This window comes from Lathamus discolor, chromosome 1, assembly GCF_037157495.1.
Source record: "Lathamus discolor isolate bLatDis1 chromosome 1, bLatDis1.hap1, whole genome shotgun sequence".
NCBI lineage: Eukaryota > Metazoa > Chordata > Aves > Psittaciformes > Psittacidae > Lathamus > Lathamus discolor.
In genome coordinates this window covers 155,912,037-155,926,531 of record NC_088884.1, presented here as the reverse complement: position 1 = coordinate 155,926,531, position 14,495 = coordinate 155,912,037, and the positions used below count along the sequence as shown (strand labels likewise).

At 37.5% G+C, this 14,495-nt stretch overlaps 1 protein-coding gene across 16 annotated transcripts in view; it reads left to right on the top strand.

Annotated features, from left to right (window-relative positions):
• ADD1 (adducin 1) overlaps nucleotides 1-14,495 on the top strand; it is a 60,800-nt gene that overhangs the window by 31,553 nt on the left and 14,752 nt on the right. For 10 of the 16 annotated variants that reach the window (XM_065660380.1, XM_065660352.1, XM_065660365.1 and 7 more), the window contains exons 4-12: nucleotides 414-565; nucleotides 3,132-3,212; nucleotides 4,753-4,902; nucleotides 5,826-5,969; nucleotides 6,083-6,181; nucleotides 6,575-6,751; nucleotides 8,933-9,277; nucleotides 12,216-12,317; nucleotides 14,103-14,192. In XM_065660380.1, coding sequence (XP_065516452.1) covers nucleotides 414-565; nucleotides 3,132-3,212; nucleotides 4,753-4,902; nucleotides 5,826-5,969; nucleotides 6,083-6,181; nucleotides 6,575-6,751; nucleotides 8,933-9,277; nucleotides 12,216-12,317; nucleotides 14,103-14,192 — 1,340 coding nt within the window. The remainder of the gene's footprint in view (nucleotides 1-413; nucleotides 566-3,131; nucleotides 3,213-4,752; nucleotides 4,903-5,825; nucleotides 5,970-6,082; nucleotides 6,182-6,574; nucleotides 6,752-8,932; nucleotides 9,278-12,215; nucleotides 12,318-14,102; nucleotides 14,193-14,495) is intronic. The other 6 variants (XM_065660411.1, XM_065660370.1, XM_065660390.1 and 3 more) reach the window with 1 other exon arrangement.

Below are 14,495 nucleotides of genomic sequence, written 5' to 3'. Positions count from 1 at the left end.
ATGTATAATTATCCTGTTCAGGAATAACGAATCATGTATCTCCAAGTGGAATATCTGGGGTTACGTTTTTCAGTTAACAATAAAGTTGGATTTAGCAGACAATAGTTAGCTTTAAAGAGAAAAAGAAATACTTTGTTAAGAAATGTACTATTACCTTAGCACTAATTAATACTAAGGAAGGAAACAAATGCCAAGTCTACCAAAGATAAATGACCTCGTCTAGACTGTCATTTTATTTATGTAATAGAAATTGACATTATAGTAGTTAAAGTTTGCTATCCATTTCTTAGGTTAATATGTTGATATAATTTAGTAAGAACAACCACTGTAATAGTGGTGCATGGTTTTAGGTTTTAACTGATGTTGAATGCAACCTCTCCCTGTGCTTCTTTTTTACCCCTTCTCCTTTTCAGGTCTTGGCATGGTGACACCAGTGAATGATCTGAGAGGATCAGATTCCATTGCCTATGAAAAAGGGGAGAAGTTGTTACGATGTAAATTGGCAGCTTTCTACAGATTAGCAGATCTCTTTGGCTGGTCTCAGCTTATTTACAATCATATAACAGTGAGTATTCAATCAACAAATAACTGAACCAATTGTTTTAACCTACAAGAGAATTGCTTCCCTCCCCCAGCTGTCATTTTGTCTTTGTGTGGAAGAGGAGCGAAGTGGTATTGAAAGCAGTATAATAGTACAGAGATATGTCATTGCATTTTAGGAATAAGAACTGGAACAGCTTGGACGTCAGTTACCATAGCCTGAATAGAGTCTTAAGAGAGTGTATGTGAAAGTTCTTATGATGAAAGTCCTGAAAGACTCAATCTTTTAGTGTCTTAAATGCTTTGAATAATTTTATATATTATTCTTCAAGGTCATGTCTTAGTTTTCTTGCTAAGTACTAAAATATCTTCTTAGTCATTCAGTTGAATTTTATAATTCAAGGTACCAGCCTTTTTGAAAAAGAAGCCATAGTATTTCTGAACATGAGTGAACTACTTAGCTTAATGCAGTGTGCCACCAGTTTTCCTTGTGACTGAGTAATCGCTGGCATCCATAAAAATAATGACAGGGAGGTCAAATCAAGGAGGTTTTATATGCCAGAAGAATGATCAACATGAGTCCTATGAGTAGAGTCCCATGAGTAAAGTCCCAGCTGTGGTGTGCAAACCAGTCAATTGTTTTCCTAACAGAGCTGAATTGTATTTTTCTACATAGTAGAGATTGTTCTGTATGTATTTTCAGCTCTTCTAGTTGCAGTGTGACTGAAATACGATAATTTTGTTATTACTGCTTTTTGAGATTTCAAGGTATATTATTTGTGAAGTGGTGAAGCTGATAAATGGTATGGGTAGGCTTAGGATCAAAGCAGATTGTTAGATTCTTTCAGTAAGGGAACATACCTAGAATAATGGTTCTTGTGAGCAACTCTGTGCCACCCCCTGATTTTACATATTTGACGGGAGAATTAATTTTGTAAAAGGTATATTAATGCAGTATAAAGATTACTGAGCAAGTGGGTGTGAAGATGGCTCTCAGTATAAAGTTCAGCCTTGGGGATGTTTATGCATTTAGATATAAAGGTAACTGTAATGAAAAGCAGCGTGCCTGAGGAAGGGGTTACGAAAGGGGCATGTGATTGGGATGGAATGCCTCAAGTTTGCTTTCTTTTGGTCTTTCTTCCGTATACCCATAATTAGTAATGTGGTAGTAAGGCACTCCTTTGGAACATGGCAAATGCCTACCACTTCATGCAGAGCAGGAGTCTGACACAAGGTTTTCAGTTTTTTGTGAGTGGGTGCTCTTAATTGCCAGGTGGTTACATTCAAGTTAAAAGCTGCCGGTGCACTCTTCGTGTTAGAGAAAAATTACAACAGCTTTCTGTAAGGGTTATAAGTCTCTGTGTTAGAGGAGAAAGGAATTGTGAGGATATGAGAGCTATGACAATCTGGACATATCAGGGAGTTGGATAGAGTAGCTTCTTTTTTGGATCTCTGTCAGTCATAGACAGCTGCTGTGTGTGGAATTGTTCAGACTGGTGCAGTCCTGATGCAGAAGCAGGATTACAGAGCATCAAGAGCTTTCATGTCAAGCACAATAGTGTGTAGAGGAAACTTGGGTGCCTCCAGGGTTAGGCAGAATTTGAGATTACGGTTTACATAAGGCACACATCACCAAGTCTTGGTTTGCTTGAGGGCATGAGCTGTTTATTGGATCTAATCTTAAAACAAGGTGGTTTGTGAGTCTTGCTGCTTGTTTGTCTTGCATTTGAGCTTTCCTGTTACCATTTGGGGTATTTTGAGTAATACTTGTTCTTTGTCTTGCATGAATAAGTAAAATATTTTCTGAATCATTTACACTTGTGCAGTGGAGAACTATTTTGGTGATCCATAAAAATACAGGTTAACTTCAACTAACTGGTTCAGTTTAAAGCTCTTATGCTATACCATGTTACCAGCTGGTTGTAAAGGAAGCTAGATTTGTACTAAAAGCTTTTGGATGACTGATAATTTCTTTAGAAATTTTGTTCCCTGCAGTAGAAGTATATCACAGTGTGTATGTATTTAATGTTGCAAATAGTAGAAGACATGAGGGATCATAAAGTAGCTGCATTGTGGGGAAATGAAAAACTCAAATATAATTATAAAAATACTAAAAAAACCCAACCCCAGACAAAAAAAAACCCAAACACAAGCCCTGGGTAGACTCACAGCAAAATAGGGAGCTCTCTCACATGTCCAATAGAACATCTGAAGCCTTTTAATTCTCCATTGAGAGGCACCTAAACTGTCTCTAGCTGGCCTGTACTTTTCATTGTACAGATGTAAGCAGATGTGTCCCAAGATGTGAGCGGTGTGACGTCAGAATTCTTCTTGTATTATAAACTCCTAATTGTGTGAATTAAAAGAGCAAAAACATAAGTGAAGGTCAGGATATGTGGTAGAGAACCTGCAAATGTTCTGTACTGCTCGCAGTATACAGTTACAGCGTACATGAAAGTCACATTGCATATGTTACAGGTGTACTTGCCCATTCCATGCTCAGGAAGTGAAGGTAACTTGCGTGGTTTTGGACCTTCTTGTGTGCTTTAATAAGATACTTTTAGCAACTTTTACTCTTGTTTTATCCTTAGGCCAGAGTAAATTCTGAGCAGGAGCACTTCCTCATTGTACCTTTTGGACTCCTTTACAGTGAAGTTACTGCATCCAGTCTGGTAAGCAATTACTGTTTTTCATAGCTTTGAAATATGAATGACTGAATCTGCTCTGTGTATCTGTCACTGTTGAAATGCTATCTTAGAGAATTGTTTTACTCTGTTACATGTTGAGAATAGTTTTATGGAACTTGACTGATTCTGGTACAGCTGAGGTCTCTCCTTGCACATGTTCACCAGCAGGTGTTCTCCAGTTGATGTAGCTGTAAAGAGGAGCCAGGTCATTTGGGCTGCTAATCAATCATATCATGCCCTTGAAAGCTGTTGAAGTCAGGCTTGTCAAGGAAGCAGTGTGTGTTTCAGACATAAATGATGCAGATCAGTTACAGTTTCAAGATATTGTGTCAGATGCCTAATTTAGTTACCATCATTTAATGATGTAGCTGAGGGTGTAGATAAACTATATTTTTGAAATCAAATGATGGCGATTGAAGACATAACTTCCTCAACTGTTAGCTAGTGGGAGGCATTTTGTGAGTGTATCTTCAATGTAGTCTCCACTGCTGCTGAAGGCAACTTGAGTTAATGTGGTTGACTCTCTCTTGCACTGAAATGAAACAGGAACTTTTGCACTGTTCTTTCTACCCAGCTACTTTTAGGAAAGTAACCTCTAGCAGAGAGGTCAGGTAAGTGTGCACAGAGTAGTAACGTTTCAGACTTGATGCCTTAAGATTCCAATACTCCCCCTCAGCTATCTGTAAAGTTGGCTCTTTCTTACATAACTCCACCTGTAAAATCTTAACTGAAAAAGCTGTAAGCGAAGAAATGGAGACCTGCCCTACTACAAGATTTCTAGAAGAGGGTCATGCTATGGGAGTGTTCTGTGTGTTTTGTTTGGGGGTTTGTGTTTTGTTTTGGTGGGGGGGTTTTAAAGGTGTTCTACTTGTATCTCTCTATCAAGAAATGTAAGTACCTTGAGAATTAAGATTACGTGAAGATAGTGAAGTGCACACACACATACACACACTACTTACAGTGTAGAGAGCATGTTCAACACAGAAAACAGCAGCAGGATTTAATAAGAAGAGTGATAAGGCACACAGCTTAACCAGTTGAGCGTGCTGACCAGCAGTCTGCTTACATGGCTGTCCCTTTATCACCTCTTTCTTGTAATTTCTCATATGCTTGTTCTTCCCTTCTCCACTCTGAAACTCCATTTTCTCTGGTCATGTTCAAACTCCTGTTATTCCTCTTCAGATATCTGCAAAGTTTGCAAGTTTCTCATAAAACTTCACCATAACTCTCTGAAATGCAGCCATTTGTCACAGTGCTGTCTGTAACTGTCCGCTTCTTGGACTACTACCTGCTACAGGCAGTGATTCCTTGTGTCATATGCAGTAATTTCTCATGTCCTCTTCAAGCACCTTGATCTCAAGCTGGAGCCCTGATCACCTGCCTTCAGCCTTATCATGCACATTTGGACACTTGCTAAACTAAAATACTAAAAGAAATAAAGGTTTAGCACTTCAGTGGTAGATGCTGAATTAAATCATTTTGACAGTCGTGATTCGTTGATGAAACTAACTCTTTTCATTCCCAGGTTAAAATCAACATTCAGGGAGATGTAGTTGATCGTGGAAGCACTAACTTGGGAGTAAACCAAGCTGGTTTTACTTTGCACTCTGCAATTTACGCAGCTCGACCTGACGTTAAATGCATCGTTCACATTCATACACCAGCAGGGGCAGCGGTAAGCACACTTCTGAATTTGTCGTCTGTCCTCTTTACCCCCCACCCCACCCAGCTGGAAAATAGACTGGTCCCCCTAAATCATAGATTTGTTTCCTTTTTGAAGGGCACAAAGCCTTTAAGTCTGCCTTCAAGTATGTGATTCTGTTTGAATCAATGAGATCCTCCTTATTTGGTTGTTAAATGAGTGGTCAGGCAGTAAAGTGCTGTAATTGGAAAATACGTATTTCATATTTATGTATCCTTTACCACAAAAGACCATATCCTTTGACAGTGAGTCATAAGATCTTTAGCATGTTTTGTAAAGCACAATTTATCAAGGTTTTCTTAAATATTTGAAGCTTTTAAAATACCTCTCAGTAGAGCAGCTAGCTACAAGTCAGTTTTACCTCTTTGGAATTTTTTGAGAGTCATCTGATGACAGTGTTTCAAAGGTCACATTCTGGGGCAGCCATTTTAAGGATAAATGATCAGATTGTTAAAATTGTGAATTATGGTCTTAAAATGCTCCTTAACTTTACCCTCAATGCTGTGGAATTACTTGTGTCAAAGTTCTTAACTGAATTTCTTTTTTTGGGAGGGGAAGTCGCCAAGTGGAGTGAAAGGAATGGAGGATGAAGTTGATTTTGGTTGAGTTTTTTTTGTGGGTTGATCTGATTTTTTTTTTTTTCCCCTGAGTCTTTCCATCTTGGTGTCATCATGCAAAAGCAGCCATACTGAGTCTGATCCAGGATCAATGTGACTTCCCTATCCAATCCAAAAGTTGTGAAAAATGGAGCCTTTATGGGTGGAGTATAAGACCACTATGTATGTGGCTGTACAGGCACCTATATATAATATATAAACCCATATTTTTAATAGAATTCTTATCATGTTTTTTTTTCTGTTGCAAGAAATTAAGTTAGTTCTTTTCATATTTCTCAGGTATCTGCAATGAAGTGTGGTCTCTTGCCAATTTCACCTGAAGCCCTTTCTCTAGGGGAAGTAGCTTATCATGACTACCATGGTATTTTAGTGGATGATGAAGAAAAGGTGGTGATTCAGAAAAATCTGGGGCCTAAAAGCAAGGTCAGTATTTACATCTGGAATTAAAGAGAAGTATGTTGGGAGGAGGGATTGTTCTTTAATCAAGAGCAAGGGAGTACTTGCCTTACTGCTCTTTCTTTGCAATGTCTCTCTAGGTCCTTATTCTCAGAAACCATGGCTTAGTATCAGTTGGAGAGACTGTTGAGGAGGCTTTCTACTATATTCATAATCTAGTGCTTGCCTGTGAGATTCAAGTAAGAATTTTAGTATGTTTTTGTGATAATACAGTCTGCTATATTCACCTTCAGATAGATTAATAGTTGCACACTTTACCTGATTAAATTCTTGATCTAAACTAACATGGTGATTTGTAAAATAATTTTATTATGGAAGGACATCCAAAATACTGATTAAACCAGTAACTCTCAAATGCTATATTGGAACCATTGATTTGGTATATACTGCCTGTTAAAATGTTTATGCCTTAAGACATTTTCAAAGCCTTAAGACAACTTTTATACAAGTGTGTTAATTTATTTAGCTTAAAAATGAAGTATATTTCTTCTGGCTTTTCTGATGTCAGCTTGGGAGGAATTTTGGTTCTTTTCTCCTCTAAGAAACCTAAAGCTGACTTTATTGTTTCTAAGGTACGTACCCTGGCCAGTGCAGGTGGACCTGACAATTTAGTGCTTCTAGATCCTGGAAAGTATAAAGCCAAGTCTCGTTCCCCTGAGTCTCCAGCAGGTGAGGGTACTGTATCCCATCCAAAATGGCAGATTGGAGAACAGGAGTTTGAAGCTCTTATGCGAATGCTTGATAATCTGGTAAGGCACTTTTGTTTGTTTCATAAGATAATGTATAAAATATTTTAAAAGCAACAATAAGGGACATTGGTAAAAAATGGGCTGCCTATAGTTGAGATAGAACAGGCTGCAGGCTGTATAAACTTTCCCCAAAATTAAGGGCCCTCAGAGGAGACAGCGTGAAAAGCATCACAGAATACTTCAGATGTCCTTTGTGCAGATAGCAGATTTACTTTTGTATTCATAATCTGGTAGTTATCAGTGACATCAGAGGGGATCCTTGTGTGATTTGGCACTTGCAAATCAGAGTATTGTGGTGCTTGCTACTCCTTAGTCTGTGTTCTCCCCTCTGTTCCCATCTCTTCCCAAAAATGTGTAAAACAGTGTTAATGTTTTGTCAGGTGCAGGGTCCAGCATGATTTGACTTTGTAAGACTCTGCTAGAAACTAGAAGAGCTTAAAAGACAGACTTCAAATAATGAATGTATTGGATAGTTAACTACATTAGGTGGTAGATAATTGCCCAAGATGCACTTTGACAATTAAAAGATAGAGCAGCAGCCAAGATAATGCCTCAAGCAGTGCTTTAATGCACAGAAACTCTGCAAAGAAAATAGTAGTCCACGTACTCAGGGATGAAGTTTCTTAAATAAACTAGCTTTATTTATAAAGAATGAGAGTGCTTTGGGAGGTAGGTTATTCACACTGTTTTTCTTTGAGCCATGTTGAAAATAGTTTTCTAGTGGAAAAATCTTAGAGAAACTCAAATGTTCTTTTTGTATGTTAAATGCTGAGCAAAATATGGAAGAAGGTGGGGGAAAACATGGCTAGTTTATTAGGGAAAGTATAAAGCAAAGCAAAATATAATTCAGAGGAAGTAAGAAAAAAACAACATATGTAGAGAAGATGAGGGAGGGGAGACAATATGGACATAAAAGTAGCATATTTGAAGCCTTCCTTTGTATACAATCTGTTGAATTCTAGATATTTGAGCACAGACGAGATGTCTTTATCTGCCCTACATTTTGTATCATACAAGTGCTTTTTTGTGTTACTGATTTAGAATTGTGAGAAACAAGCAATACATTTGATTGCAGTAAAACCAAAAAAGTATAAATGAGTAGCTAGAATATGGTACAAAGAAAAGTGGATTTAAATCCAGCTCTGGAGACTTGAATAATTACTTGAGAAGTCAATGAAAAATACCAGGAAACACCTATGTGTTTCCCCCCTCCCAAAACTAGCTTCTGAAGAAGTATATACGTAGGGAGTTACCACAAAGTACATGCACTCCAAATTCAAACTCAGTTTGCCTTCCTGCTGTCTAATCATATGCTATTGTCAATAGGAAGAACTGTCAAAAAGAGAGGCAGGACTGATCATTTAACCAATAAAATGTACACTTTCATGGAGGTAGTTATGACAAGTGGTCTTCATTGTTTTGAGTGTTAGAGTAAAATCTTCCCTGAAGTGTAGCTTACAAAACTTTAGTTCAGAAATGTCCTGGGAAAAGTATTCTTAAGACTTCTGCAGTGCCTAAATTTATGATTATACTTTCTGTGCTGATGAGATAGAGCACTAAATTAGATTCTCCAGTAACTTGCTGGGGATAGTGAATTAATTAAATGCAGGGTGGGAAGAATTACTTATGTAATACCTATTTGAATATGTACTTTCGTCCTGAAGGGAACTGGAATTTTTATGCATGAGGCCCCCATTTTAAAACCCAGGCATTAAGGGGAAGGTAGTTAGATGAGCAGTTATAGGTACCGTATTGTTTCTCTCTTTTTCATCTGTCAAACAGATAATTGCACAAGTGGTAATTCTTTTGCCTGAATATGGGAAGAGGCAGCCTCACAGCATTTCTCTTGATGAGATTCTCAAAGACCTCAATGGCTTTTTCAGGACTACTGTAAATTCTTCATAAAAGTTTGATGCAAAGTTTTTGAAGTTGGGTCTACCAAATATGGTGACTCATTTAAATTAGTGGTTCAGAAGTTCATTAGATTGGAAAGGATGTTAATGTAGCCTCTTCATCCACCTTCGATCTGGCTTTGTCTGCTGTAACTGGTGAACAGGAGGTAAAGACAAGGCTTTTGTAGAATGGTTTTCACGATTAAGAGTATCAATTGAATGAAAATTCAGTTGTCTGTTGAGAAACTTGGAGATGTAGAAAACTAATTCTGCTGCTCTGTTTCTTCAGGGTTACAGAACTGGCTATCCATATCGATGCCCTGCTCTAAGAGAGAAGTCTAAAAAGTACAGCGATGTTGAGATTCCAGCTAGTGTCACAGGTTACTCCTTTACTAGTGATGGCGAATCAGGCATTTGCTCCCCCCTCAGACACAGTTTTCAGAAACAGCAGCGAGAGAAGACAAGGTGGCTGAACTCTGGCCGAGGGGATGATACTTCTGAAGAAGGGCAGAATGGCAGCAGTCCCAAGTCGAAGACTAAGGTGTGGACGAACATTACACACGATCACGTGAAACCCTTGCTGCAGTCTCTCTCGTCCGGTGTCTGCGTGCCAAGCTGTATTACCAACTGCTTGGTCTGTGCCTACCTTACTGTTCATAGTTAGATGATGTAGAGCAACTTGGGGTGGCTGGCACTCAGAGGCTTTGGGAAGAAAAAGATCACTCTAATTCTTTTCTCCTTTCTATAAAAACCCTAAATGTGTTTTACTAACCAATTAATTTGGCTTTGATTAGATCTGAGCTGTAAAAATAGTCTCGCTTGTTAATGCTTAAAACTGCTTAAGACTTTGGAGCCTCTAGTTTTTCCTGCTAGTGACCACATTGAATCAGTTTTGACTGGATGGGTTCTGCATTTAAATGATACAACTAAGGACAACTGTTAGGAAACTACTAATTCTGTCTGCATGAAAGCTTTTCAGTTAAAACGAAAATGAAACTAACTATTCAATGTACTCCTGTACAAGTATATATAAAATAAATCAAATGTCTGCCCTCTGTTGCATATACCAACTTAACTTGTGAGCCATTTGCAACCCTCTATGTATGAGAGTAGAATTGATGTCAAAGTATTTCAGTGTTGTTTTTCCGCTTAAGCAGTTTTTCTTCCCTAGTTACTCAGCTCCTCTTCCTGTCCTGTTTACTATTCTTTTGTCTGCCCCAAAGCCTCTGAGTGTTCCCAACCAGCTGCCTTCTGCATGTAGTGTTGCATGTAAGTAGATGGCCATAAATGGAAAGTCTTTCCTAAAGTACCAGCTGGGTGCGGCATGACTAAAGTGCAGCTCAGGCCATCAGCAGGCACTAAGCGATAGATTCTGCAACCGGTGCTTTTCTTTTTGTTTATCAATGCTGCTTTACAGTTAAATTTTGCACTGAGGGATATGCTAATTGACAAGCAAAAGTATCAAATGTTTTCAAATGGACATCAGTAGCTGTTCGTGTATAACTGTGGTTATGATATTTTCTTGGGCGTATACAGAGCATCTAAACTGTAGGCAGGTATGTGCACGCATAACAAGCTTTTGTAACAACTGACTTCAAGCTGAACTATAGTAGTTCAGCGGTGGTGCTATGTATAGTAATGATATGGTTACAGATGAGTCTTAAAGTAAAACTAGTACTCTTGAAAAGAGAAATATTTTTTTTCCCAGAACACCTCTTATTTACTCCTACAAACTCAGAATACACTCAGTTCTTTATATTTTGAATACTTCTACGGAATGATTACTCAGGCAATGTGTGTGCTAAAATATATAGTGTTGACATGTAGAAAATCCTAAGAAAACAGAGGATCTCTGTCTCTGTGGTATTTTTATGGTGTTCATTTTGGTTTAAGAAATTAATATATACATATATTGTTTGTACGATTGACATTTTACTAAACTCAACTATAGTTTTGCCTTGAAGCTTAAAGCTATGCGTATGTTTGGAGCAGTTTGTGCTTTTCAACCATGGCTCACTAAGTAGGTAGCATTTTATATTTGAAATTATCAGTCAAAGATTGAAGCAAAATTCCTGCTCAGAAACTAGTCTTGTTTAATGATATACTGAAGCAATAGGAAATTTCATACAGTGTAACAGGTTTGTGTATTTAAACTTTTTAATGCTTGTTATTAACCTGAAGAAAAAGTAGCTTGTTGATGTTGAGGTTGTTTCTCTATCTGTTTTGACTAAAAACTATCTTTAATAAAAAGCTGGAGTAGTTTTTATCTGAGAAGATAATCATCAGTGAGTATTTCACAGCTCCATGTTCATTCCATTTTTTACTTTACAGTTGCAAAACATTTTAAAATTCTGTTGCTTTTTGAAGTTTGACAGTTTCTGGCTATCTTATTGTTTCTTGAAGTTACTCAGGAAAAACCGCATAGCATTTGCTCTATAAACAGGTTTGCTTTACTGTTCGGTGCATTTTCTATGCAATGGTAATGGGAAATTAGGACACTGCATATGATGAACATATCCAGGTAATGAGTTAGCTGTGCATTGAATTAAACAGAGCTCCATACTAAATGCACTGATCAAATAAAGCAACCTTCTCTGAAGAACCCATGAAGCGCTTAAAGTTTGTGTTTGGGATATTTTTGTAACCCTTTGAGCTATGAGTTATAAAATATTCGACATCACCAAACTGTTCCTTTAGGTTGCTGTGCTGATACAGCTATTTATTTGTGCAGAAACTAATGCTGGAAACAGAACATTTTTGCTGAAGTAGCTTGTTTTAATGCAAAACTTTGGTGATGCCCACTCTTGCTTCACAGTACAGAATCATTCACTAAAACCTGGTTAGTGACATCACATTGCTTTTCATACTTCTGTCATCTTATGCTTTAAGTTCGCTTTGATGTTTGTTGGGTATCAGAGGATTGAATCAATGATCTCTCGGTCTCTCTTGTGCTATTTTGTGAAAACACCCAGTGCAGAAAATGAAAATGGCAGTAACAGGGTTGTAGAAATTGTGTCTTAGATCTTGCTGAACTTCTCTTTGGGCAAGAAGTCATGTCCTTTTTCAAACAAATATAAACTCATTGTGAAATTCCTGATAAAAATGTCCTTAAAAATTATAAGTAATTATATTGGAGTTTTCCTGCTCCTGTATTGATATGTCTCTTTGTAAAGTGAGAAGTAGACAGTTTTCAGAAACACAGAACCCTGCACTTCTCAGTGTGGTCAAGTGCACAGAAAAACAGCTCAAAAACCTTTCAGTCTCCATCACCTCTGAATTGCACATGGCTGTAATAATTGGATCATTTTGGGTGGAAGTTATTTCCAAGTTAACTGCCTCTAGTTTTTGTTACTGGCTTGACTTAGTAGAATAATTCTGATAATCAGAAATGTATCTGAAGGCCCAGTTTATACCATTGAAGAAGCAGTTTTGGGAGTGAATAGAAGAATTCAGTCATTGGTTCAGTTCTCTGCTATGTATAATGCATGATCAACTGTTCTGTGAATTTGCTGCTCTGAGTGTCTGTAGCCATTACAGCAATTCTGACTGTTCAACTGTTCTTGATGTTACAGTGGACTAAAGAGGATGGACATAGAACTGCCACCTCTACTGTCCCCAACCTGTTTGTTCCATTGAACACCAATCCAAAGGAGGTCCAAGAAATGAGGAACAAGGTTTGTAATAGTGAAATAACTTTTTTTTTTCTGTCATCACTAAAATTAAGCTGTGTACTTGTAATGAACTAACTCACTTTGCTTTAGTGAAATTTTGGGGTGCAGTAAAACAGCTCTGATGTTGTCCTGCCTCTTTATAAGGAAATAATTCCTAAATGTTCTGAAATCAACTTGGAAAAAGATGATATTGCTGTCCCCTTCATGAAGACTTCCACCGTCTTATGTTTTGTTACCGCCAGACCGTTTGCTGGATACCTCTGAAGCAGCCTGTTATCTGACATCATAGTTAACATTAGTGACCTGTTTTACTGTTTTGATTTCACCAGTTGAAATTGTGGCCTTGACAAAGAAGTCTATGGATATTTCTCCATATTATATTTGGTTACATTGTAATATTGTTGCAGAAATTTTGGGGCCTTTGGAACTGCATGTTAATCTTCTTGAAATCAGCTAGCAGTTAATTTTCCAGTCTTTGAATTTCAGGTCTTCTTGTCACCAGCCTACCAACAAGAAAGCATTGGATCCGTTGGGTGTTTTAAACTTTATTTCTTTTTAAGTATAAAATATGCACTGGCATCTTGTTAATACTTAACTTGTTCTGGATCGTTTTCCTGCTTCTAACTGATGGCCATATGGAACATGGGAGTTAGAATTATGTCACAGGGAAGTCTGTACAAGGGTACCAACAGGAATACTGATTTGTTCTAAAATATTTTCTATAAGGTTGACAGAGCTTTTGCTTTTCCTGTTTTGGCACTGTAAAATAATAATTGAAATGAGAAATCAAGTGAAATTTTCAAGCAGCAGCTTCTTGGTGTTGGAAACACAAACTGTTTTATTAAAACCTTTTACTTTTTATATAAAAAATAAAGGTTTTATTAAAACTTTTTACTTTCATGATGACAAAAGGAGTAGTAAACTAGAAACAAGTACAGATAATGCAGGATCTTCATACTTTCTGAAATGCCAAGTATTAATACCTTGTGTTTTCATACTTGTATGCATGTATTTTTGTATTAATTGAATGTCCTTTTTAGTTGTGAGGTAGAGATCTTTCCAGTTGCTTGCTTTTCTTCATTTATCTGAGAACCAGAATATTTTACAAATCGATTTTGAGTCAGCTGTTATGAATTCTTTATCACTGTAGGATGTCTAATTTCAATAGATAATACCTAGATTTAAAGATCTAGTTTCTGTTCCCATTTTCTGTATGGAAAGAACTGGAAGGTATTCAGAGTACAACAAAAGGGATGTGTTTGATTACTCCAGAGTTTCAGTTTATGCATAGAAAAGTATTTATATGACCTTTTATGACTATGGTCTTGACTAGATGCAAAAGTTGAATGTTGTGCGCTGTAAGTTCTGCAGGAAGATGATATTCTGGTGCAGTATCCATGACTAGTGGCTAGTGACAGAAACCTGTAAATGACTGGTCAGGTACAATAAACTTGTATAAATGTGACCTCTGTGCTTCTCCCCTCGCTTTTCTTCATAAACTGTTACCTGATCTGTAGAGTTTTATTGTGAGACAGTGCTAAAAAGCAAAGGGCAATACCTGCTGTGGTACTTAAAGGCTAAATTCTGATGAATGTGAGGAGAGACTAGGAACTGAAGCACATGCCATCAAGTTCTTATATGCACAGCTTTGTTTGCTGGATAGGGCCATAGCAGTCAACACTAGTTGCAGCCTCTTGCCAGGTCCACCCACCCCCTTTTTCAAATACAGAGATGTGGTTAACTTTTCTGTGTTGTTCACTGACTGTATTCTGCTGTTTTCCTTTACAGATCCGAGAGCAAAACTTACAAGATATTAAAACTGCAGGCCCTCAGTCCCAGGTTCTTTCTGGGGTAGTTGTGGACAGAAGTCTTGTACAGGTGAGAGTATAAAATGCCTAAAACTATTAGCTTAAAGTTAATCCACGATGTCCTCTGCTTTCACCTAATATATCACTATGAAATTATTCTTTAATTGGCAGAGAGTTTCTGTTTTTAAGGTAAGTCTTAGAGGTAACACCATTGTCTTTGCGAGAGTGCTCAGGGTGAGAAATTTAAGAGGCTTCAGCCATGTAGCCCAAGCATGCCTGTGGAGGATGCTTCTTGGGGTTTTCTTTTTTTGCTGAATGTAATGCATGAAATCCAGAAAGCTTATTTCTATGGATTAGATTCTTGTTCAGACTT